Genomic DNA, 27,360 nt, shown 5'->3' with positions numbered 1-27,360 from the left:
TGTTTAATTACGAAGAAAACAAACAATACAAAAAACAACAAACGGAACGTGAAAACCTATACAGCCTATCTAGTGACAACAAACACAGAGACAGGAACAATCACCCGTGAAATACTCAAAGAATATAGCTGCCTAAATATGGTTCCCAATCAGAGACAACGATAAACACCTGCCTCTGATTGAGAACCACTCCAGACAGCCATAGACTTTGCTAGATAACCCCACTAAGCCACACACCCAACACCCACAAAACCCCAAGACAAAACACACCACAATAAACCCATGTCACACCCTGGCCTGACCAAATAAATGAAGACAAACACAATATATTACGACCAGGGCGTGACAGAACCCCCCCTAAGGTGCGGACTCCCGGACACATATCAAAACAATAGGGGAGGGTCCGGGTGGGCGTCTGTCCATGGTGGCGGCTCCGGCGCGGGACGTGGACCCCACTCTATTAACTTCTTGAAACTCCCCATCCCGGATCCGGGATCGTGACTAAAGCCTCAGGCTCATTAGCATAACGCAACGTTAACGATTTCTGAAAATCGCAAATAAAATGAAAATAATGCACCTACTCTCAAGCTTAGCCTTTTCTTAACAACACTGTCATCTCAGATTTTCAAAATATGCTTTTGAACCATAGCAATTCACTAATTTGTGTAAGAGTATGCTAAGCTAGCTTAGCATTTTGAGTAGCATTTAGCACGCAACATTTTCACAAAAACCAGATAACCAAATAAATAAAATAATTTACCTTTGAAGAGCTTCGGATGTTTTCAATGAGGAGACTCTCAGTTACATACTAAATGTGCAGTTTTTCCTGAAAGCGTCTTTGTGTAGGAGAAATCGCTCCGTTTGTACATCACATTTGGCTACCGAAACGAACCGAAAATTCAGTCACCTACAACGTCAAACTTTTTCCGAATTAACTCCATAATATCGACCGAAACATGGCAAACGTTGTTTGGAATCAATCCTCAAGGTGTTTTTTCACATATCTCTTCATTGATATATCGTTCGTGGAAGCCTGCATTCTTCTCTGAATTCTGTGGAAAAATACTTGCAGCTGACTTTTTGCGCACCAATTTCGGCGCAGGACACCGGGCGGACACCTGGTAAATGTGGTCTCTTATGGTCAATCTTCCAATGATATGCCTACAAATACGTCACAATGCTGCAGACACCTTGGGGAAACGACAGAAAGGGCTGACTCACTCCTCTCGCATTCACAGCCATATAAGGAGACAATAGAAAACTGAGCCTCAAAAATCCTGCTCATTTCCTGGATGCCGTTTCATCTTGGTTTTGCCTGTAGCTCACGTTCTAGGGCACGCACAGAAAATATCTTTTGCAGTTCTGGAAACGTCAGAGTTATACCAATTATATGCATAGTCGAGCATCTTTTTGTGACAAAATATTGCGCTTAAAACGGGCACGTCTTTTTATCCAAAAATGATATAGCGCCCCCAGAGTTTCAAAAGGTTAATGCCTTAATCCCTCCTCCTCGCGTCCTATGATAGTCCACCCTCGCCGCCGACCATGGCCTAGTAGTCCTCACCCAGAACCCCACTGAACTGAGGGGCAGCTCGGGACTGAGGGGCAGCTCGGGACTGAGGGAAAGCTCGGGACTGAGGGAAAGCTCGGGACTGAGGGGAAGCTCGGGACTGAGGGGAAGCTCGGGACTGAGGGAAGCTCGGCACTGAGAGGAAGCTCGGCACTGAGAGGAAGCCCAGCACTGAGTGGAAGCTCAGCACTGAGAGGAAGCTCAGGCCGGTAGTTGGATCCGGCAGATCCTGGCTGGCTTGCGGTTCTGGCAGATCCTGGCTGATTGGCAGATCTGGAAGAGTCTGGCTGACTGGCGGATCTGGAAGAGTCTGGCTGACTGGCAGATCTGGAAGAGTCTGGCTGACTGGCAGATCTGGAAGAGTCTGGCTGACTGGCAGATCTGGAAGAGTCTGGCTGACTGGCAGATCTGGAAGAGTCTGGCTGACTGGCAGATCTGGAAGACTCTGGCTGACTGGCGGATCCTGGCAGACTGACGGATCTGGCTGCTCCATGCTGACTGGCGGCTCTGGCTGCTCCATGCTGACTGGCGTCTCTGGCTGCTCCATGCTGACTGGCGGCTCTGGCTGCTCCATGCAGCCTGGCAGCTCTGGCTGCGCTGAACAGGCAGGAGACTCCAGCAGCGCTGTAGAGGAGGAAGGCTCTGGCAGCGCTGAACAGGCGGGAGACTCCGGCAGCACAGGAGAGGAGGAAGGCTCCGGCAGCGCTGGAGAGGCGAGGCGCACTGTAGGCCTGTTGCATGGTGCTGGCACTGGTGGTACTGGGCCGAGGACATGCACAGGAAGACTGGTGCGGGGAGCTGCCACCGGAGGGCTGGTGTGTGGAGGTGGTACTGGGTAGACCGGACCGTGCAGGCGCACTGGAGCTCTTGAGCGCCGAGCCTGCCCAACCTTACCTGGTTGAATACTCCCGGTCGCTCTGCCAGTGCGGCGAGGTGGAATAGCCCGCACTGGGCTATGTAGGCGAACCGGGGACACCGTGCGCAAGGCTGGTGCCATGTAAGCCGGCCCAAGGAGACGCACTGGGGACCAGATGCGTAGAGCCGGCTTCATGGCATTTGGCTCGACGCTCAATCTAGCCCGGCCGATACGCGGAGCTGGAATATACCGCACCGGGCTATGCACCCGCACTGGAGACACCGTGCGCACCACAGCATAACACGGTGCCTGCCCGTTCTCTCTAGCCCCCCGGTAACCACAGGAAGTTGGCGTAGGTCTCCTACCTAGCGTCGCCATACTCCCTGTGAGCCCCCCCAATAAATATTTGGGGCTGACTCTCAGGCTTCCATCCCCGTCGCCGTGCTGCCTCCTCATACCAGCGCTTCTCAGCTTTCTCCGCCTCCAGTTCTTCTTTGGGGCGGTGATATTCTCCAGGCTGATCCCAGGGTCCTTCTCCAAACAATTCATCCTCCCATGTCCATTCCTCTCTTTGTTGCTCCTGCTGTTGCTGTTGCCTGTTACCACGCCGCTTGGTCCCATTGTGGTGGGTGATTCTGTAACGGCTTTCGTCTGGTGAAGGAGAATCGGACCAAAATGCAGCGTGGTATTTTTGAAACATGTTTAATTATGAAGAAAAATAACAATACAAAAAACAACAAACGGAACGTGACAACCTATACAGCCTATCTGGTGACAACAAACACAGAGACAGGAACAATCACCCACGAAATACTCAAAGAATATGGCTGCCTAAATATGGTTCCCAATTAGAGACAACGATAAACACCTGCCTCTGATTGAGAACCACTCCAGACACCATAGACTTTGCTAGATAACCCCACTAAGCCACACACCCAACACCCCACAAAACCCCAAGACAAAACACACCACAATAAACCCATGTCACACCCTGGCCTGACCAAATAAATGAAGACAAACACAATATATTACGACCAGGGCGCGACAATCATCATAATGATTCCACATGTTATAGTAGGAACCTGGATCATCATAATGATTCTACATGTTATAACATGAACCTGGATCATCATAATGATTCTACATGTTATAGTATGAACCTGGATCATCATAATGATTCTCCATGTTATAGTATGAACCTGGATCATCATAATGACTCTACATGTTATAGTATGAACCTGGATCATCTTAATGATTCTACATGTTATAGTATGAACCTGGATCATCATAATGATTCTACATGTTATAGTATGAACCTGGATCATCTTAATGATTCTACGTTATAATATGAACCTGGATCATCATAATGATTCTACATGTTATAGTATGAACCTGGATCATCATAATGATTCTACATGTTATAGTATGAACCTGGATCATCTTAATGATTCTACGTTATAATATGAACCTGGATCATCATAATGATTCTACATGTTATAGTATGAACCTGGATCATCATCATGATTCTACATGTTATAATATGCCATGGCCTTTACTGGCCAAAGGTTAAACTGCTGTTATGGTTATGAAATACTATGGTGTTGTGTCACTAGACTTTGACCAGATATTATTGCATCCAAAGATCAACTGTACCTAGAACATAGATACAGAGACACTTGTCATCAGGAAGGTGATCTCTCAGCACAACGGAAAATATCTCAATGACTTGACATGTTCTGGTTGTGAATTCAGGCTGCAAGGTAAGAATCTTCCCAGTGATTATTGTAAAGTGTGTAGAGAAATTAAATGTCCGGTGTTATTTTAGTATTGTGAATGACAGTAAAACACTCAGATCTAACAGTCCATTTCACCTGGGACAGCTACGTGACAGTTCAATCATACAAAATGGTGCTAACTGGGTGTAGTCAAGTCACATTCAAAAACATATTGTTCATATAGCTAACTGGGTGTAGTCAAGTCACATTCAATAACATGTTGTTCATATATTCCTATATCGCGGTTATTTTACAATTTGTATATGTTTTATGTAAAAATTGTAAGTCGTCTTTCAGAATATCAAAACATTAGTCGTTTTCTAAATTCCAATGAGCTCCTGCTTCCTGTGTAATTTGGTATGAAACCACTGAACAGACTTTTCTTAACATTAATATTATGAACTGAATTCAGTAACAGCATCATAATATCATACCTGTTGAACACAGCAACACACTAGAATGAGAGAAATCATTAAAATAGAAAGTGAGACATTATTATTAATATTATTATATATTATAGTATTATTATTATTATTGTTATTATATAGCATTATTATTAATATTATCATATATTATATTATTATTATTACATTATTATTAATATTATTATATATTATTATTATTATTATTATTATTGTTATTATATAGCATTATTATTAATATTATCATATATTATATTATTATTATTACATTATTATTAATATTATTATATATTATTATTATTATTATTAATAATATTATTATATTGTTATTATTGTATTATTATTATTATTATTATGGACAAAAGGTGAAAAATATAAATCACGACTACATATTCATGTGATGCATTAAATCACCTGACTGTCTAGATGTGTCTGTTAGTAAATGTTTGTTTTCTAAGAGATACTGATTAAAAGAGAAGATATGACCTTCAAGAATTACTGTGTTAAACACAACCAACATGTTGGATCTCTGTTTAGTTGTCACTGTGTTAACCACAACCAACGTGTTGGATCTCTGTTTAGTTGTCACTGTGTTAACCACAACCAACATGTTGGATCTCTGTTTAGTTGTCACTGTGTTAACCACAACCAACATGCTGGATCTCTGTTTAGTTGTCACTGTGTTAACCACAACCAACATGTTGGATCTCTGTTTAGTTGTCACTGTGTTAACCACAACTAGCATGTTGTATCTCTGTTTAGGGGTCAGTGCTCTAAAATGAGTATCTCTGGGGAGAGAGTGGAGGGGGGCCCTGCCTCTAAAATGAGACTCTCTGGGGAACATGACACCAAAGCTAAGAGGTGAGATTACAATGTTTGTTTGTATGAATTTTTGTTTCGCAAAACGCACACACACACACACACACACACACACACACACACACACACGCGCACACACACGCACGCACGCACACACACACACACACACACACACACACACACACACACACACACACACACACACCTCTATAAAATTTTAGCATGACACAATCATTTAGCCTCTTAATTATGATCTAATATGTTGGCAGGCATAACTTTCTAGTTTTTATTCTGATCGTTGTTACAAGCTGAATTCTGACAATATATCCGTTATATCAACACACTCTTCACTCCTGTTGAAACCAAAAAGGGTTCTATCTTCCTACAATATACAGAACCACTAAAGTTCTATATAGAACCCTTTATAGGAGGTTAGGAAGTGTATGAGTATACAGTATATATAGAATATATATAGAACCCTTTATAGGAGGTTAGCCTCTCTGAGTATACAGTATATATAGAATATATATAGAACCCTTTATAGGAGGTTAGGAGGTGTCTGAGTATACAGTATATATAGAATATATATAGAACCCTTTATAGGAGGTTGGGTAGTGTCTGAGTATACAGTATATATAGAATATATATAGAACCCTTTATAGGAGGTTAGCCTGTCTGAGTATACAGTATATATAGAATATATATAGAACCCTTTATAGGAGGTTGGGAAGTGTCTGAGTATAGAGTATATATAGAATATATATAGAACCCTTTATAGGAGGTTGGGTAGTGTCTGAATATACAGTATATATAGAATATATATATAACCCTTTATAGGAGGTTAGGTAGTGTCTGAGTATACAGTATATATTTAACCCTTTATAGGGCTCTTTGGTCAGAACTCTAGAGGTTCTTCTTCACTGAATTGATCTTCATTATATCCAAACACACTGGTGGTCAGGGAGGCTTGTTTGAACGATGGCCCATGTCAACACTGGCATTACAATACATACATTATAATACAACGTTGACCATTAGTTACAGCAAACATGTCTCTTCTGCTCCATTCTTAACCCCTCCTCTCTTCACTAGATGGACGGTAACTTTAGTGTTTAACCCCTCTGTGTCCAAGGACCAAACTTTTGAATATTATTTTCGTTGCACCTTAAGTAGGCTGGAAACATGACATTTACAACAACGTTTTTTCCTGATAACTAGTTAATTGCATCCGCCATGGTGCCCAGTTTCATAATATTATGTTATGTTATATAGTATCGCTAAAAAACAGGCGTTATTTTAGGTCATTCTTCTTCCTGCCAGCTCCTATTAGTTCTATTGAGCTCCGTGGAATCAACTCACCTTCTGAACGTTCTATTCCCAACTCATTGTTCTGCGTCACAATGGCAGCTTCACTATTTTATCAGTGACACCTGCCGGCATGAAGCTTGAACGCTGACGTCAGGTTACTTATTATCAACAGGGTTACAGCTACTTGGTGAGCGTGATTACCGTTCGCCTGGATACACGTTGTGGTGACGCACAGTGCTAAACCTTAAACATTTTCTGGTCATGGTTAACCATATTTGTTTTCAGGAAAAGGTATACCACCTAACTAAAACATATGTCCCTGTCCTCTTTTTCAAGACGTGGCCGATTTAAAAATCCAGAAGACATTTTTTAAATTAAGAAACAACACTTTTTTTGATGACTTGTTGTTACTAAATGACTGCTGGGTAATTTGATATGCATCGAAATGTTCGTTCGTAGACATCGGATTGAGTGAAAGCTGCGCAGTTTCACTGAGTTAGAAAACAAATGGGCAGGTCTCGCTCATTGATTTGTAGATCTGAAGCAGTTGCTTCCTCAGATTATGTCTTGAATTAGTTATGTAGTACCCAGAGGCCACAGGGAGGAGCAAGAGAGCTATAAACCCATACTGTTTTTTCCTTATAAACCCTGAACCTAACAATCAATCAAATGTATTTATAAAGCCCTTTTTACATCAGTATATAACCCTACGTATTACCTATTTTAGCATTAACCTTAACCCAAATTATTTTAGAAATTGTTTTAGTAATAATATTATGTTAGTAAATACCATTATGGTACTAAATAGCATTTAGATTATTTTGTTAATCAAAACCTGTCTCAGCATTTTGCTGTTTTTGTTTTGTTATTTTATTATTGCAAGGCAGAACACTTGATCAACAAGTCACGTGTTTTATTTTTCAAATGTGGTTTGAACTGGGTGACCTGGTAACCTCTATGTGAAAGTCGAGCAATTGGCCTGGGAAAGGTGGGGCAGGTTTGAGATCTAAGGAATTAACCAGAAAAATACACTTTATTTCTCAGCAGCCCCACCAATGTCTGTAGGTGAATTAATAACTTTTAATTGCAAAATGTCCAATAGATGGGAGCATATGACCACGAAGCATCAGTTATAGTTGACAAGCAGCAATATGATGGACCATGAAGCATCAGCTTTAGTCTACAAGCAGCAATATGATGGACCATGAAGCATCAGTTATAGGCTACAAGCAGCAATATGATGGACCATGAAGCATCAGTTACAGGCTACAAGCAGCAATATGATGGACCATGAAGCATCAGTTATAGGCTACAAGCAGCAATATGGTGGACCATGAAGCATCAGTTATAGTCTACAAGCAGCAATATGATGGACCATGAAGCATCAGTTATAGTCTACAAGCAGCAATATGATGGACCATGAAGCATCAGTTATAGGCTACAAGCAGCAATATGATGGACCATGAAGCATCAGTTATAGGCTACAAGAAGCAATATGATGGACCATGAAGCATCAGTTATAGTCTACAAGCAGCAATATGATGGACCACGAAAGCATCAGTTATAGTCTACAAGCAGCAATATGATGGACCATGAAGCATCAGTTATAGTCTACAAGCAGCAATATGATGGACCATGAAGCATCAGTTATAGTCTACAAGCAGCAATATGATGGACCATGAAGCATCAGTTATAGTCTACAAGCAGCAATATGATGGACCATGAAGCATCAGTTATAGTCTACAAGCAGCAATATGATGGACCATGAAGCATCAGTTATAGTCTACAAGCAGCAATATGATGGACCATGAAGCATCAGTTGTAGTCTACAAGCAGCAATATGATGGACCATGAAGCATCAGTTATAGGCTACAAGCAGCAATATGATGGACCATGATGCATCAGTTATAGTCTACAAGCAGCAATATGATGGACCATGAAGCATCAGTTATAGTCTACAAGCAGCAATATGATTGACATAAAATAGCAGCAACCACAGCCCATATGTCTCATGATTTTCTAAAATGGTCTCATTACTTTAGTTAGCTGTATATCTCCTATTAGGGCTGTGTTGCTATTGGGTGAGAAAAACAAGTGACTATAGCAGGTATTGAATCCCAGGTAAATAATCACTAGTCAAAACCTCAACCTTAGTATACATGCATTATAAAAAATCACCTTAATATCTAATATTGCGAGTAAACAACCTCGGAATATAAATGACATCACGCAACCCTAGCAGTTAGCAAATTTTCCATCGGGATTTGAACCAGCCAACTTTAGGCCACAGGTCCAACTCCTTAGCCACTGGGTGAAAACCTGAGTTAATCTTGGGGAATAAGCATGAGTTAATCTGACAAAATGAAGACAAAATGCTATGCAGACATACATGGTATCACTTGTTATACATCATTATTACACATAAATCATTGCCAAAAGCACAAGACATATATTATTAATGGATTGATCATATCAAATATCAAAACATTATTTTAAACTACTCCAAAGCAATTACATGTGGCTCAGGAACCACTGACTCACTGCATTATTCTATAGTATTATCAAGACACCTGCTGTTAACTCTTAACTACTTAGGACAGCTCACGTGGTGTCCTAAATATCTGCTGACGAGGTGGGACTAGAGACTTCATGCATAGCTTTAATTTATACCCATAAAGTGTAAACTGTCTTTATTCTCAGCACTTATATGACCAATGTTCTACTCTGAGACACTTTGTGGGTATGGTCCCTGATCTCAACATATTGTTATAAAAAAACAGAATGTTTGTTTTACATAATGATAAAAAATGAATATTACCAATGTTACCCACTGTCAAGACTGGGTTTGACTGGCACTGCTCATGTCCGCGTTCTGGAACTGTCCGCGTCCCCGTACAGAACTGTCCGCGTCCACGTTCGGTGTGGCGCCAAGCCGGTTACGCGCAGAGTGGACTGAGGTGATCTTGGGGAATAACGACGGAGTTTGTTACAGTGTTGAGACACCGAAGTTTACTGTTCAATTTGCTTTTTTCTTTACGGTCAGGGACAGTGTGAGTGTAGCCAGATCCCTTTCACTCTCTATCCTTGTTTCATTTTGTGGTTCACCGGATTCATCATCGAGACGAGGGACAGACGAACGACCTGCTAACTAACCAAGCTATTCGGTACAGCTCGGTAAGCTAGCTAGCTACTCTACCAGCAGCATCCTAGTTATCCTAGCTAGTCGGTACAGCTCGGTAAGCTAGCTAGCTATTCTACCAGCAGCATCCTAGTTATCCTAGCTAGTCGGTACAGCTCGGTAAGCTAGCTAGCTACTCTACCAGCAGCATCCTAGTTATCCTAGCTAGTCGGTACAGCTCGGTAATCTAGCTAGCTACTCTACCAGCAGCATCCTAGTTGTCCTAGCTAGTCGGTACAGCTCGGTAATCTAGCTAGCTACTCTACCAGCAGCATCCTAGTTATCCTAGCTAGTCGGTACAGCTCGGTAAGCTAGCTAGCTACTCTACCAGCAGCATCCTAGTTGTCCTAGCTAGTCGGTACAGCTCGGTAAGCTAGCTAGCTACTCTACCAGCAGCATCCTAGTTATCCTAGCTAGTCGGTACAGCTCGGTAATCTAGCTAGCTACTCTACCAGCAGCATCCTAGTTACCGTAGCTACCACTACATCGTCACCGGCTGTCTGCATTTCTTGTGGACCGATGGAGCTCCCCGGTTGTTTCTTCCACCTGTTAAATCCCGGTGAGGCTTCTCCCTCTCTCGTTGACGGATGCTGTCTACCTCTGTCCGGTTCTCCTCTCTTCACTAGATGGACGGTAACTTTAGTGTTTAACCCGTCTGTGTCCAAGGACCGAACTTTTGAATATTATTTTCAGGGCGCCTCAATAGCAGGTATTGAACGCCGGGTAAATAATCACTAGTCAAAACCTCAACCTCAGTATACATTCATTATAAAAATCATCTTATTATCTGATATTGTGAGTAAACAACCTCGAGAGTGCGTCTTCCAGCCCTCTAATTAATTACATCATTCAACCCTCCCGGTTAGTAAATTTACCTCAACATCCCCCGGAGAAGGCAGAGTAACGACACCAGCCTTTTAGCGGGGCTGACAGACTGACGACAACGCTCGCGACGCTAAATGAATGTCGTTATTAAAAATGACACACTGCTCTCGCGCCATTAACTAACGTCTGGAAGTCAGTTCTATTTGTGAAACTCTTCTTATGTTTCCCCATCTGAGCTCAGAGTAGATGAGATGTAATGTTTGTCTCTGTTGTGTTGAAGACCAATCCAGCAGGAGAGACCAGCCTCCCCTGTTCCCAGCTGTGTGTCCATGAAGAGTGACTGGTCTATGGGTCAACCTTTACAGTTTAGAGAGGGAGACTTTTCTACTGAACAAAGGTAAGAAGAACTCATGGGTCCTGGTCAGTGAGTTAAACAACACTGTCTCTAGTATTTTCTCCTCTCCCATTCTCCCATTTATTGTTGTTGTTTTCATAATCCATAGGCTAATAATTTTGTCCATTTTCATAGTCCTAAAACAATATTAAACAGACACAATGTTTCCTCCGTGTGTGTGTGTGTGCACTCCCTGGATGAGGAGTGGTAATCTCTATCCTGATTTTCTAGTCACTTTTACCTTTACCTACATGTACATATTACCTCAACTACCTGGTACCCTGCACATTGACTCAGTACTGGTACTCCTTATAGTCTCATTATTACCTCAACTACCTGGTCCCCTGCACATTGACTCAGTACTGGTTCTCCTTATAGTCTCATTATTACCTCAACTACCTGGTACCCTGCACATTGACTCAGTACTGGTACTCCTTATAGTCTCATTATTACCTCAACTTCCTGGTACCCTGCATATTGACTCAGTACTCAGTACTGGTTCTCCTTATAGTCTCATTATTACCTCAACTACCTGGTACCCTGCACATTGACTCAGTACTGGTACTCCATAGTCTCATTATTACCTCAACTACCTGGTACCCTGCACATTGACTCAGTACTGGTTCTCCTTATAGTCTCATTATTACCTCAACTACCTGGTACCCTGCACATTGACTCAGTACTGGTTCTCCTTATAGTGTCATTATTACCTCAACTACCTGGTACCCTGCACATTGACTCAGTACTGGTTCTCCTTATAGTCTCATTATTACCTCAACTACCTGGTACCCTGCACATTGACTCAGTACTGGTTCTCCTTATAGTCTCATTATTACCTCAACTACCTGGTACCCTGCACATTGGCTCAGTACTGGTACTCTTATAGCCTCATTATTACCCCAACTACCTGGTACCCTGCACATTGACTCAGTACTCAGTACTGGTACTCCTCATATCCTCATTATTACCTCAACTACCTGGTACCCTGCACATTGACTCAGTACTGGTTCTCCTTATAGTCTCATTATTACCTCAACTACCTGGTACCCTGCACATTGACTCAGTACTGGTACTCCTTATAGCCTCATTATTCCGGTCGGTAACATTTGAGAGTGAGGCAAATATATAGCATTTTGCGGAAAAAAAACATGATTATTTGTCTCTCTGAAATGAAGACATCAAGTGATTTTAAACAAATACATATCTGTACATATCAATCCCATACCATGATTAGATAGTGAAAAAACACACCAATCTCTTTCAGAAATGCTTTAAACAATAAAAGCTAATTTACTAACATTTCTGAAAAGTGATATATATCGTTTTGGAATGAAACTCTTCTTATGTTTCCCCATCTGAGCTCAGAGTAGATGAGAGATGTAATGTTTGTCTCTGTTGTGTTGAAGACCAATCCAGCAGGAGAGACCAGCCTCCCCTGTTCCCAGCTGTGTGTCCATGAAGAGTGATTGGTCTATGGATCCTCCTCTAAACTTTAGAGAGGGAGACTTTTCTACTGAACAAAGGTAAGAAGAACTCATGGGTCCTGGTCAGTGAGTTAAACAACACTGTCTCTAGTCATTTCTCCTCTCCCATTTTGTAATTTATTTTTGTTGTTTTCAGAATCCATAGGCTAATCATTTTGTCCATTTTCATAGTCCTAAAACAATATTAAACAAACACAATGTTCCCTCCCTGTGTGTGAGTGCGTGTGTGTGTGCGTGTGTGTGTGTGTGTGTGTGTGTGTGTGTGTGTGTGTGTGTGTGTGTGTGTGTGTGTGTGTGTGTGTCCCTGGATGAGGAGATGTAATCTCATGTTTTGTCTACAGATACCAACAGGAGAGATCAGAGTCAGAGATTCTCAGTGGTCAGTCTTCCCAGAGTCATCAAACCGACCTGGGCTCCATATTCAGTGTATGTTGTCCTGTTATGTTCATTTGTTTTTGTTTACCTCAAGTAAAGTTGATCGGTCAATCATTCATTCATGTGTTAATGAGAAAGCATTTCTTCTCTTGCTTAACTTATTTACTTTATTTATTTCAGTTGCTTGAAGAGAAAATCATGACATTTGTGAAGAACGAGCTGAAGATGTTCAAGAGGATTCTTAGTCCAGAACTCCCAGAAGGCTTTGAGAGTCAGAATCAGGATAAAGAAGGGGTGGACATAGAAGATGAGAAGCAGGAGAGCAGTGCCAGAGAGGGGGCTCTGAAGATCACACTGCACATCCTGAGGAAAATGAACCAGAAGGAGCTTGCTGACACACTGGAGAAATGTAAGATCTGTCTGCCTCATGTTGAATGCTGTTTTATAACATTTAAAAGCTGTAGCTAAAGTCCAGCTAAAGTAGCTGTGTAACTCAATGATATTGTAGCAGCCTTAAAACAACACCTAGTGACCTCATCAAGTAGCAGCAGGGATGTGTTGTGCTGATTAATTTAGAGAGAGAGACAACATTAATAATACCATCAATAATACCAATAATTATATAATCAGTCACACCAGTCTGTAATGCATTATGAAAACATTTACACATTTATACAGCCAGTTAAGAGAATACATTATTATAATGTACAACTTTATAACAGTCCTACAATACTGTAGGCATTAAAACAGATTAATATTAATATCCTCTGTGTTATTTCTTCATTCAGATGAGTTTGCTGTGATTTGCCAACGTGAACTCAAATCTAATCTAAAGAAGAAGTTTCAATGTGTATTTGAGGGGATCGCTAAACAAGGAAACCCAACACTTCTCAATAAGATCTACACAGAGCTCTACATCACAGAGGGTGGAACAGGAGAGGTCAATAATGAACATGAGCTGAGACAGATTGAGACAACAACCAGGAAACAAGCAAGACCAGAGACTGCAATCAAATGTAATGACATCTTCAAGCCCTTAACTGGACAAGACAAACCTATCAGAACTGTGCTGACAAAGGGAGTCGCTGGCATTGGAAAAACAGTCTCTGTGCAGAAGTTCATTCTGGACTGGGCTGAAGGAAAAGCTAATCAGGATGTCCAATTTGTATTTTCATTCCCTTTTCGGGAGCTGAATTTGATGAAAGAGGACAAACACACTTTCATTGAACTTCTCAAACACTTCTCAATGGAAACCAAACAATCAGGAATCTCCAACTACAACAAGTACAAAGTTCTGTTCATCTTTGATGGTCTGGATGAGTGCCGACTGCCCCTAGACTTCCAGAAGAACAAGATCTGTTGGGACGTCACAGAGTCAACCTCAGTGGATGTTCTGCTGACAAATCTCATCAAGGGAAATCTGCTTCCCTCTGCTCTCCTCTGGATAACTACCCGACCTGCAGCAGCCAATAAGATCCCTTCAGGATGTGTTGACCAGGTGACAGAGGTACGAGGGTTCAATGACCCACAGAAGGAGGAGTACTTCAGGAAGAGATTCAGTGATGAGGACCTGGCCAGCAGAATCATCTCACACATAAAGACATCAAGGAGCCTCCACATCATGTGCCACATTCCAGTCTTCTGTTGGATATCTGCAACAGTCCTTGAACACATGCTGGAACATAAGAGAGAAGAGATGCCCAAGACTCTGACTGAGATGTACACACACCTTGTGGTGTTTCATACCAAACAGAAGAATGAAAAGTATCTTGGGGAAGAAGAGACAGGTCCACACTGGAATAAAGAGAGCATTCTGTCACTGGGAAAACTGGCTTTTCAACAGCTTGTGAAGGGCAATCTGATTTTCTATGAAGAAGACCTGAAAGAGGCTGGCATTGATGTTAATGAAGCCTCAGTGTACTCAGGATTGTGCACACAGCTCTTTAAAGAGGAATGTGGGCTGTACCAGGACAAGGTGTACTGCTTTGTTCATCTGAGCATTCAGGAGTTTCTGGCTGCTGTATATGTGTTCCTCTCATTCATCAACAACAATGAGAATCTAATGAACAAACTGAAAACAAATCAGTCCAGGAGCTTTTCTGTGAGGATCAAACAAAGGCATAAAGTTACTTTCTACAAGAGTGCTGTGGATAAAGCCTTACAAAGTGAGACGGGAAACCTGGACCTTTTCCTCCGCTTCCTTCTGGGCCTCTCACTGGAGTCCAATCAGAAGCACTTACGAGGTCTACTGACAAAGTCAAGAAGCAGCTCAAAGACCCATGAAGAAACAGTCAACTACATCAAGGAGAAGATCAGGGAGAATCTCTCTCCAGAGAGGAGCATCAATCTGTTCCACTGTCTGAATGAACTGAATGACCATTCTCTAGTGGAGGAGATCCAAAGCTACCTGAGCTCAGGAAGTCTCTCAGAAGACGAACTGTCACCTGGACAGTGGTCAGCTCTGGTCTTTGTGTTGCTGACTTCAGAAAAAGAGCTGGATGTGTTTGACCTGAAGAAATACTCCAGATCAGAGGAAGGTCTTCTGAGGCTGCTGCCAGTGGTCAAAGCCTCCAGAGCTGCTCTGTGAGTAAATAAAATGACATTTAAGAACTCATCATCAGGAAGAAATATTCAGTTTAGAGAAAAATATGTATTATAATATGTATAATCTATTATTTTGAAAAACATACTGAATAAATGCATTGATTTTCACATTAGTATAATAGTATGACCATACAATTCTAGGAGACGGAAGATGAATCTATATGTTGTTTGAGAGAATAAACCAAATGCATCTGCCATTGTCCTTCTACACTACTGGTGTTAAATGAACAGTGTGTTTGTGAAGTCATGATGATCTCTTTGCAGGCTGTCAGGCTGTGGAGTCACAGAGGAAGGCTGTGCTTCTCTGGTCTCAGCTCTGGAGTCAAACCCCTCACACCTGAGAGAGCTGGACCTGAGTAACAATGACCTGAAGGATTCAGGAGTGAAGCTGCTCTCTGCTGGACTGGGGAATCCCCACTGTAAACTGGAGACTCTGAGGTCAGTATTCCTGCAGTTGGTCAACAAGTGATAACTGTTCACCAGATCCACATGTGTTTACCAGACACACATAGTCCACACCATATGTGTTTGGACAGTGAAGCTTACAGTTTTAAATTTGGTTGTGTTTTAGATATATACACCAGGGATATATACACCAGGGATATATACACCAGGGAAACACAGGGATAAATACACCAGGGAAACACAGGGATATATACACCAGGGATATATACACCAGGGATATATATACCAGGGATATATACACCAGGGATATATACACCAGGGATATATACACCAGGGAAACACAGGGATAAATACACCAGGGATATATACACCAGGGATATATACACCAGGGATATATACACCAGGGATATATACACCAGGGAAATATACACCAGGGAAACACAGTGATATATATACACCAGGGATATATACACCAGGGATATATACACCAGGGATATATACACCAGGGAAACACAGGGATAAATACACCAGGGAAACACAGTGATATATAAACACCAGGGATATATACACCAGGGATATATACACCAGGGAAACACAGGGATATATACACCAGGGATATATACACCATGGATATATACACCAGGGATATATACACCAGGGATATATACACCAGGGAAACACAGGGATAACTACACCAGGGAAACACAGTGATATATATACACCAGGGATATATACACCAGGGATATATACACCAGGGATATATACACCAGGGATGTATACACCAGGGATATATACACCAGGGAAATATACACCAGGGAAACACAGTGATATATACACCAGGGATATATACACCAGGGATATATACACCAGGGATATATACACCAGGGATATATACACCAGGGATATATACACCAGGGAAACACAGGGATATATACACCAGGGATATATACACCAGGGATATATACACCAGGGATATATACACCAGGGATATATACACCAGGGAAACACAGGGATATATACACCAGGGATATATACACCAGGGATATATACACCAGGGATATATACACCAGGGAAACACAGGGATATATACACCAGGGATATATACACCAGGGATTTATACACCAGGGATATATACACCAGGGAAACACAGGGATATATACACCAGGGATATATACACCAGGGATATATACACCAGGGATATATACACCAGGGAAACACAGGGATATGTACACCAGGGATATGTACACCAGGGATATATACACCAGGGATATATACACCAGGGATATATACACCAGGGAAACACAGGGATAAATACACCAGGGAAACACAGGGATATATATACACCAGGGATATATACACCAGGGATATATACACCAGGGATATATACACCAGGGATATATACACCAGGGAAACACAGGGATAAATACACCAGGGATATATACACCAGGGATATATACACCAGGGATATATACACCAGGGATATATACACCAGGGAAACATAGGGATATATACACCAGGTAAACACAGGGATATATACAACAGGGAAACACAGGGATATATACACCAGGGAAACACAGGGATATATACACCAGGGATATATACACCAGGGATATATACACCAGGGATATATACACCAGGGATATATACACCAGGGATATATACACCAGGGAAACACAGGGATAAATACACCAGGTATATATACACCAGGGATATATACACCAGGGATAAATACACCAGGGAAACACAGGGATATATACACCAGGGATATATACACCAGGGATATATACACCAGGGATATATACACCAGGGATATATACACCAGGGAAATATACACCAGGGAAACACAGTGATATATACACCAGGGATATATACACCAGGGATATATACACCAGGGATATATACACCAGGGAAACACAGGGATAAATACACCAGGGAAACACAGTGATATATATACACCAGGGATATATACACCAGGGATATATACACCAGGGAAACACAGGGATATATACACCAGGGATATATACACCAGGGATATATACACCAGGGAAACACAGGGATAACTACACCAGGGAAACACAGTGATATATATACACCAGGGATATATACACCAGGGATATATACACCAGGGATATATACACCAGGGATGTATACACCAGGGATATATACACCAGGGAAATATACACCAGGGAAACACAGTGATATATACACCAGGGATATATACACCAGGGATATATACACCAGGGAAACATAGGGATATATACACCAGGGATATATACACCAGGGAAACACAGGGATATATAACCAGGGAAATATACACCAGGGATATATACACCAGTGATATATACACCAGGGATATATACACCAGGGATATATACACCAGGGATATATACACCAGGGATATATACTCCAGGGAAACACAGGGATATATACACCAGGGATATATACACCAGGGATATATACTCCAGGGAAACACAGGGATATATACACCAGTGATATATACACCAGGGATATATACACCAGGGAAACACAGGGATAAATACACCAGGGAAACACAGGGATATATATACACCAGGGATATATACACCAGGGAAACACAGGGATAAATACACCAGGGATATATACACCAGGGATATATACACCAGGGAAACACAGGGATAAATACACCAGGTATATATACACCAGGGATATATACACCAGGGATAAATACACCAGGGAAACACAGGGATATATACACCAGGGATATATACACCAGGGATATATACACCAGGGATATATACACCAGGGATATATACACCAGGGAAATATACACCAGGGAAACACAGTGATATATACACCAGGGATATATACACCAGGGATATATACACCAGGGATATATACACCAGGGAAACACAGGGATAAATACACCAGGGAAACACAGTGATATATATACACCAGGGATATATACACCAGGGATATATACACCAGGGAAACACAGGGATATATACACCAGGGATATATACACCAGGGATATATACACCAGGGAAACACAGGGATAACTACACCAGGGAAACACAGTGATATATATACACCAGGGATATATACACCAGGGATATATACACCAGGGATATATACACCAGGGATGTATACACCAGGGATATATACACCAGGGAAATATACACCAGGGAAACACAGTGATATATACACCAGGGATATATACACCAGGGATATATACACCAGGGAAACATAGGGATATATACACCAGGGATATATACACCAGGGAAACACAGGGATATATAACCAGGGAAATATACACCAGGGATATATACACCAGTGATATATACACCAGGGATATATACACCAGGGATATATACACCAGGGATATATACACCAGGGATATATACTCCAGGGAAACACAGGGATATATACACCAGGGATATATACACCAGGGATATATACTCCAGGGAAACACAGGGATATATACACCAGTGATATATACACCAGGGATATATACACCAGGGAAACACAGGGATAAATACACCAGGGAAACACAGGGATATATATACACCAGGGATATATACACCAGGGAAACACAGGGATAAATACACCAGGGATATATACACCAGGGATATATACACCAGGGATATATACACCAGGGATATATACACCAGGGAAACACAGGGATATATACACCAGGGAAACACAGGGATATATACAACAGGGAAACACAGGGATATATACACCAGGGAATCACAGGGATACATACACCAGGGATATATACACCAGGGAAACACAGGGATATATACACCAGGGATATATACACCAGGGATATATATACCAGGGAAACACAGGGATAACTACACCAGGGAAACACAGTGATATATATACACCAGGGATATATACACCAGGGATATATACACCAGGGATATATACACCAGGGATGTATACACCAGGGATATATACACCAGGGAAACACAGTGATATATACACCAGGGATATATACACCAGGGATATATACACCAGGGATATATACACCAGGGATATATACACCAGGGAAACACAGGGATATATAAACAGGGAAATAAACACCAGGGAAACAGTGATATATACACCAGGGATATATACACCAGGGATATATACACCAGATATATATACACCAGGGATATATACACCAGGGAAACACAGGGATATACACACCAGGGATATATACACCAGGGATATATACACCAGGGAAACACAGGGAAATATACACCAGGGAAACACAGGGATATATACACCAGGGATATATTCCCCAGGGATATATACACCAGGGATATATACACCAGGGATTTATACACCAGGGATATATACACCAGTGAAACACAGGGATATATACACCAGGGATATATACACCAGGGATATATACACCAGGGATATATACACCAGGGAAACACAGGGACATGTACACCAGGGATATATACACCAGGGATATATACACCAGGGATATATACACCAGGGAAACACAGGGATAAATACACCAGGGAAACACAGGGATATATATACACCAGGGATATATACACCAGGGAAACACAGGGATAAATACACCAGGGAAACACAGGGATATATACACCAGGGATATATACACCAGGGATATATACACCAGGGATATATACACCAGGGATATATACACCAGGGAAACACAGGGATAAATACACCAGGGATATATACACCAGGGATATATACACCAGGGATATATACACCAGGGATATATACACCAGGGAAACACAGGGATATATACACCAGGGATATATACACCAGGGAAACACAGGGATAAATACACCAGGGAAACACAGGGATATATACACCAGGGATATATACACCAGGGATATATACACCAGGGATATATACACCAGGGATATATACACCAGGGAAACACAGGGATAAATACACCAGGGATATATACACCAGGGATATATACACCAGGGATATATACACCAGGGATATATACACCAGGGAAACACAGGGATAAATACACCAGGGATATATACACCAGGGATATATACACCAGGGAAACACAGGGATAAATACACCAGGGATATATACACCAGGGATATATACACCAGGGATATATACACCAGGGATAAATACACCAGGGAAACACAGGGATATATACAACAGGGAAACACAGGGATATATACACCAGGGAAACACAGGGATATATACACCAGGGATATATACACCAGGGATATATACACCAGGGAAACACAGGGATATATACACCAGGGATATATACACCAGGGATATATACACCAGGGATATATACACCAGGGAAACACAGGGATAACTACACCAGGGAAACACAGTGATATATATATACACCAGGGATATATACACCAGGGATATATACACCAGGGATGTATACACCAGGGATATATACACCAGGGAAATATACACCAGGGAAACACAGTGATATATACACCAGGGATATATACACCAGGGATATATACACCAGGGATATATACACCAGGGAAACACAGGGATATATAAACAGGGAAATATACACCAGGGAAACACAGGGATATGTACACCAGGGATATATACACCAGGGAAACACAGGGATATATACACCAGGGATATATACACCAGGGATATATACACCAGGGAAACACAGAGATATATACACCAGGGATATATACACCAGGGATATATACACCAGGGATATATACACCAGGGAAACACAGGGATAAATACACCAGGGATAAATACACCAGGGATATATACACCAGGGATATATACACCAGGGATATATACACCAGGGAAACACAGGGATATATACACCAGGGAAACAATGTGATATATACACCAGGGAAACACAGGGATATATACACCAGGGAAACACAGGGATATATACACTAGGGATATATACACTAGGGATATATACACCAGGGATATATACACCAGGGATATATACACCAGGGATATATACACCAGGGAAACACAGGGATATATACACCAGGGGAACACAGGGATATATACACCAGGGAACATAGGGATATATACACCAGGGATATATACACCAGGGATATATACAACAGGGAAATACAGGGATATATACACCAGGGATATATACACCAGGGATATATTCACCAGGGATATATACACCAGGATATATTCACCAGGGATATATACACCAGGGATATATACACCAGGGATATATACACCAGGGGAACACAGGGATATATACACCAGGGATATATACACTAGGGAAACACAGGGATATATACACCAGGGATATATACACCAGGGAAACACAGGGATAAATACACCAGAAAAAAACACAGACATATATACACCAGGGATATATACACCAGGGATATATACACCAGGGAAACACAGGGAAATATACACCAGGGATATATACACCAGGGATATATACACCAGGGAAACACAGGGATAAATACACCAAGGGAAACACAGGGATATATATACACCAGGGATATATACACCAGGGATATATACACCAGGGATATATACACCAGGGAAACACAGGGATAAATACACCAAGGGAAACACAGGGATATATATACACCAGGGATATATACACCAGGGATATATACACCAGGGATATATACACTAGGGATATATACACCAGGGATATATACACCAGGGATATATACACCAGGGATATATACACCAGGGATATATACACCAGGGAAACACAGGGATAAATACACTAGGGATATATACACCAGGGATATATACACCAGGGAAACATAGGGATATATACACCAGGGATATATACACCAGGGATATATACACCAGGGATAAATACACCAGGGATATATACACCAGGGATATATACACCAGGGACACACAGGGATATATACACCAGGGATATATACACCAGGGATATATACACTAGGGATATATACACCAGGGAAACACAGGGATATGTACACCAGGGATATATACACCAGGGATATATACACCAGGGACACACAGGGATATATACACCAGGGATATATACACCAGGGATATATACACCAGGGAAACACAGGGATATATACACCAGGGATATATACACCAGGGATACATACACCAGGGAAACATAGGGATATATACACCAGGGATATATACACCAGGGAAACACAGGGATATATACACCAGGGATACATACACCAGGGATATATACACCAGGGATATATACACCAGGGATATATACACCAGGGAAACACAGGGATATATACACCAGGGATATATACACCAGGGATATATACACCAGGGAAACATAGGGATATATACACCAGGGAAACACAGTGATATATATACACCAGGGATATATACACCAGGGATATATACACCAGGGATATATACACCAGGGAAACATAGGGATATATACACCAGGGAAACACAGGGATATATACACCAGGGAAACACAGGGATATATAAACCAGGGATATATACACCAGGGATATATACACCAGGGATATATACACCAGGGAAACATAGGGATATATACACCAGGGATATATACACCAGGGATATATACACCAGGGATATATACACCAGGGATATATACACCAGGATATAATAATAATAGAGGCAGGTGAAACAGATCAGGGTTTGACATGAATATGGAGAAAAATATACTGCCATTATTTTCACCATCAAAGAATATCAGTGTGGTTTTAATATGATTTGACTCTTTGCAGGCTGTCAGGCTGTCTAGTCACAGAGGAAGGCTGTGCTTCTCTGGTCTCAGCTCTGAGGTCAAACCCCTCACACCTGAGAGAGCTGGACCTGAGCTACAATCACCCAGGAGACTCAGGAGTCAGACTGCTCTCTGCTGGACTGGAGGATCCACACTGCAGACTGGAGAAACTCAAGTATGTAGAGGGTTTATGTCAATGTTCATATCAGACATGTTGGACTTATCAGGCTGGTTAAGACAAACATTCTGACCACCACTTGGACAAAGTTATATGCTGACTGTGTGTGTGTGTGTGTGTGTGTGTGTGTGTGTGTGTGTGTGTGTGTGTGTGTGTGTGTGTGTGTGTGTGTGTGTGTGTGTGTGTGTGTGTGTGTGTGTGTGTGTGTGTGTGTGGGTGAGTGTCCTGTCTGTATGTGCACAAAGTTGTGTGTGTTCAATCTCTCACACACTGGACACTCACTGGACACTCACACACAGTACACACACACACACACACACACACACACACACACACACACACACACACACACACACACATAGGACACCCACACACACAAATTGGACACGAACACAGACAAACATTTGCTTGAAGTTATATGCTGTATATCCGCGTGTGTCCTGTGTGTGTGTGTGTGTGTGTGTGTGTGTGTGTGTGTGTGTGTGTGTGTGTGTGTGTGTGTGTGTGTGTGAGTTCAGGTGTATCCCTCAATGACTGTCTGTTCTTCTGCTTACCGCTACAGTGTGGAACATGGTGGAGAGAACAGAATGAAACCTGGACTTAGAAAATGTGAGTGTTGACTGCTGTGAAGAATATGACTAAGAATAAGTCTTAATTCAAGTTAAGTCAAAGACCACCATCATTACTGACTTGGTCATATTAAATATCAGCTGTAGTTCTACAGAAGCAGAAATCAGGGACACCAACGTTTACAAAGAGTTGATTTGACTGTGTGTGTGTGTGTGTGTGTGTAATTAATGGGAATAAGTGTGTTTTATATTACCATACAGTATAACATATGATCATTCAACAAGTCTCAAGTTACCTTAACTTCTCCTTTTGATACCTAGAAACATCTACATTAAATGAATTAGTGAAAAGTGAGTTAACATTCTAATGTGAATGATGATGATTTCTAATATTGTGTCTGGTTTCATCCATCAGATGTCTGTGATCTCACACTGGACCTAAACACAGTAAACAGACGCCTCTCTCTGTCTGAGGAGAACAGAAAGGTGACATGTAGGACAGAGGAGCAGCCGTATCCTGATCACCCAGAGAGATTTGAGGACTGTGAACAGGTGCTGTGTAGAGAGGGTCTGACTGGGCGCTGTTACTGGGAGGTAGAGTGGAGTGGGGGGGCTGATATAGGAGTGACATATAAAGGAATCAGCAGGAGAGGAGGGGTTAATGACTGTTGTCTTGGAGCCAATGACAAGTCCTGGAGTCTGTTCTGTTCTGACAACAGTTACGCTGCCTGGCACAATAATAATCGCACTACCATAGACGTCCCCCCCTCCAGCCCCCACAGAGTAGGAGTGTATCTGGACTGGCCAGCCGGCACTCTGTCCTTCTATAGAGCCTCCTCTGACACACTGACCCACCTGATCACATTCACCTCCACATTCACTGAGCCCCTCTATCCAGGGTTTAGGGTTTGTTGGGAAGGCGACTCAGTGTCCCTGAAATAATTACACACACACACATTGAACATACATACACACACTGGGCAAAGACAACCACACTGGACAGAGACACACACACACACACACACATTGCACACACACACACACACTGGACAAACACACACACACACACACTGCACAAACACACACACTGGGCAAAGACAACCACACTGGACAGAGACACACACACACACACACATTGCACACACACACACACACACACTGGACAAACAAACACACTAGAGACACACACACACACACTGGACAAACACACACACACACACACAATTGGACACACACACACACACTGAACACACACACACACACTGGACAAACACACACACACACACACACAATTGGACACACACACACACACACACTGGTTAAACACACACACGCTAGACACACACACACACACACACACACACACACACACACACTGGACAAACACACACACACACACACACTGGACAAACACACACACTGAACACACACACACTGAACACACACACTGAAAACACACACTCACACACACACACACTGGACACACACACACACTGAACACACACACACACACACTGGACTCACGAACACACACACACACTGGACTCACACACACACACACACACACACACACTGGACCGACACACACCCTGAACAAACACACACACACTGGACACACTCACATAAACACACACTGGGCAAAGACAAACACACACACACTGGGCAAAGACACACACACACACACACACACACACACACACTGGACTCACACACAAACACACACACTGGACAAACACACACACTGGACAAAGACACACACACACACACACACACACACACACACACACTGGACACACACACACACACAGACTGGACTCACACACACACACACACACACACACACACACACACTGGACTCACACACACACTGGACACACAAACACACATTGGACACACACACACACTGGACTCACACACACACACACACACACACACACACACACACACACACACACACACACACACACACACACACACACACACACACACACACACAAACACACATTGGACACACACACACACCCTGGAAACACACAAACATTGGACACACACACACACACACTGGACTCACACACACACATACACACACACACACACTGGACTCACACACACCCACACACACACACACACACACTGGACACACTCACATAAACACACACACACTGGACAGACACACACACACACATACACACACACACATACTGGGCCTTGTGACCTTGACCCAGGACCTCTTACAATAAAATGTATTTTATGTTGAATAACAAATTGTACAATTATATACAATTATATATGGACATACGCTCCATAGTTGTACAAGTATACAAGGATATATTGTACTTTTCATAATAAAACACACTTGAAACAAGAAAATGCCTGTTAACTGTGAAAACAGTTTGTTTATTGATTTTACGTTTCCTCTGTCAGGTTGATGTTTAACCTGCGACTGGTTGAAACATGAAACAAATATGAAATGAAATACAAAACAATTAAATATGTGGAATAGAATTAAACAAATTGTACAATTAGTACAACAGAGTGTTGTAATGCAGGGTCACTATAGCAACATAGTGTTGTGATGCAGGGTCACTATAGCAACAGTGTTGTGATGCAGGGTCACTATCGGAGTTCTCTCTGTTCTCTGCTCTCTCTGCTCTTTCTCTCTCTGTTCTCTCTCTTTGCTCTCTGCTCTCTCTGCTCTTTCTCTCTCTGCTCTCTCACTCTCTTTGCTTTCTCAGCCTGCTCTCTGCTCGCTCTCTCTCTCTGTTCTCTGCTCTCTCTGCTCTTTCTCTGTTCTCTCTCTCTGCTCGCTCTCTGCCCTCTCTTCTCTCTGTTCTCTGCTCTCTCTGTTCTCTGCTCTCTCTCCCTCTGCTCTCTCTGCTCTCTTTTCTCTGCTCTGTCTCTGTCCTCTCACTCTCCGCTATCTCACTCTCTC

General features: G+C 42.1%; 1 protein-coding gene across 1 annotated transcript; it reads left to right on the top strand.

Moving 5' to 3' along the window:
• The first annotated feature begins 4,091 nt into the window (after nt 1-4,091).
• Nucleotides 4,092-25,963, top strand: LOC135530943 (NLR family CARD domain-containing protein 3-like). The gene is made up of 11 exons (XM_064959110.1): nt 4,092-4,186; nt 5,386-5,484; nt 11,034-11,150; nt 12,554-12,670; nt 12,973-13,057; nt 13,187-13,415; nt 13,795-15,589; nt 15,875-16,048; nt 23,683-23,856; nt 24,422-24,468; nt 24,844-25,963. The coding sequence occupies exons 2-11, from the start codon at nt 5,402-5,404 to the stop codon at nt 25,368-25,370; spliced, it is 3,348 nt and encodes a 1,115-aa protein (XP_064815182.1). The 5' UTR covers nt 4,092-4,186; nt 5,386-5,401; the 3' UTR covers nt 25,371-25,963.
• The last annotated feature ends 1,397 nt before the right edge of the window (nt 25,964-27,360 follow it).

Source organism: Oncorhynchus masou, unplaced genomic scaffold (genome assembly GCF_036934945.1).
Source record: "Oncorhynchus masou masou isolate Uvic2021 unplaced genomic scaffold, UVic_Omas_1.1 unplaced_scaffold_1464, whole genome shotgun sequence".
NCBI lineage: Eukaryota > Metazoa > Chordata > Actinopteri > Salmoniformes > Salmonidae > Oncorhynchus > Oncorhynchus masou.
Note: the sequence above shows the minus strand (reverse complement) of the source record. Positions and strands in the feature narration are given on the sequence as shown.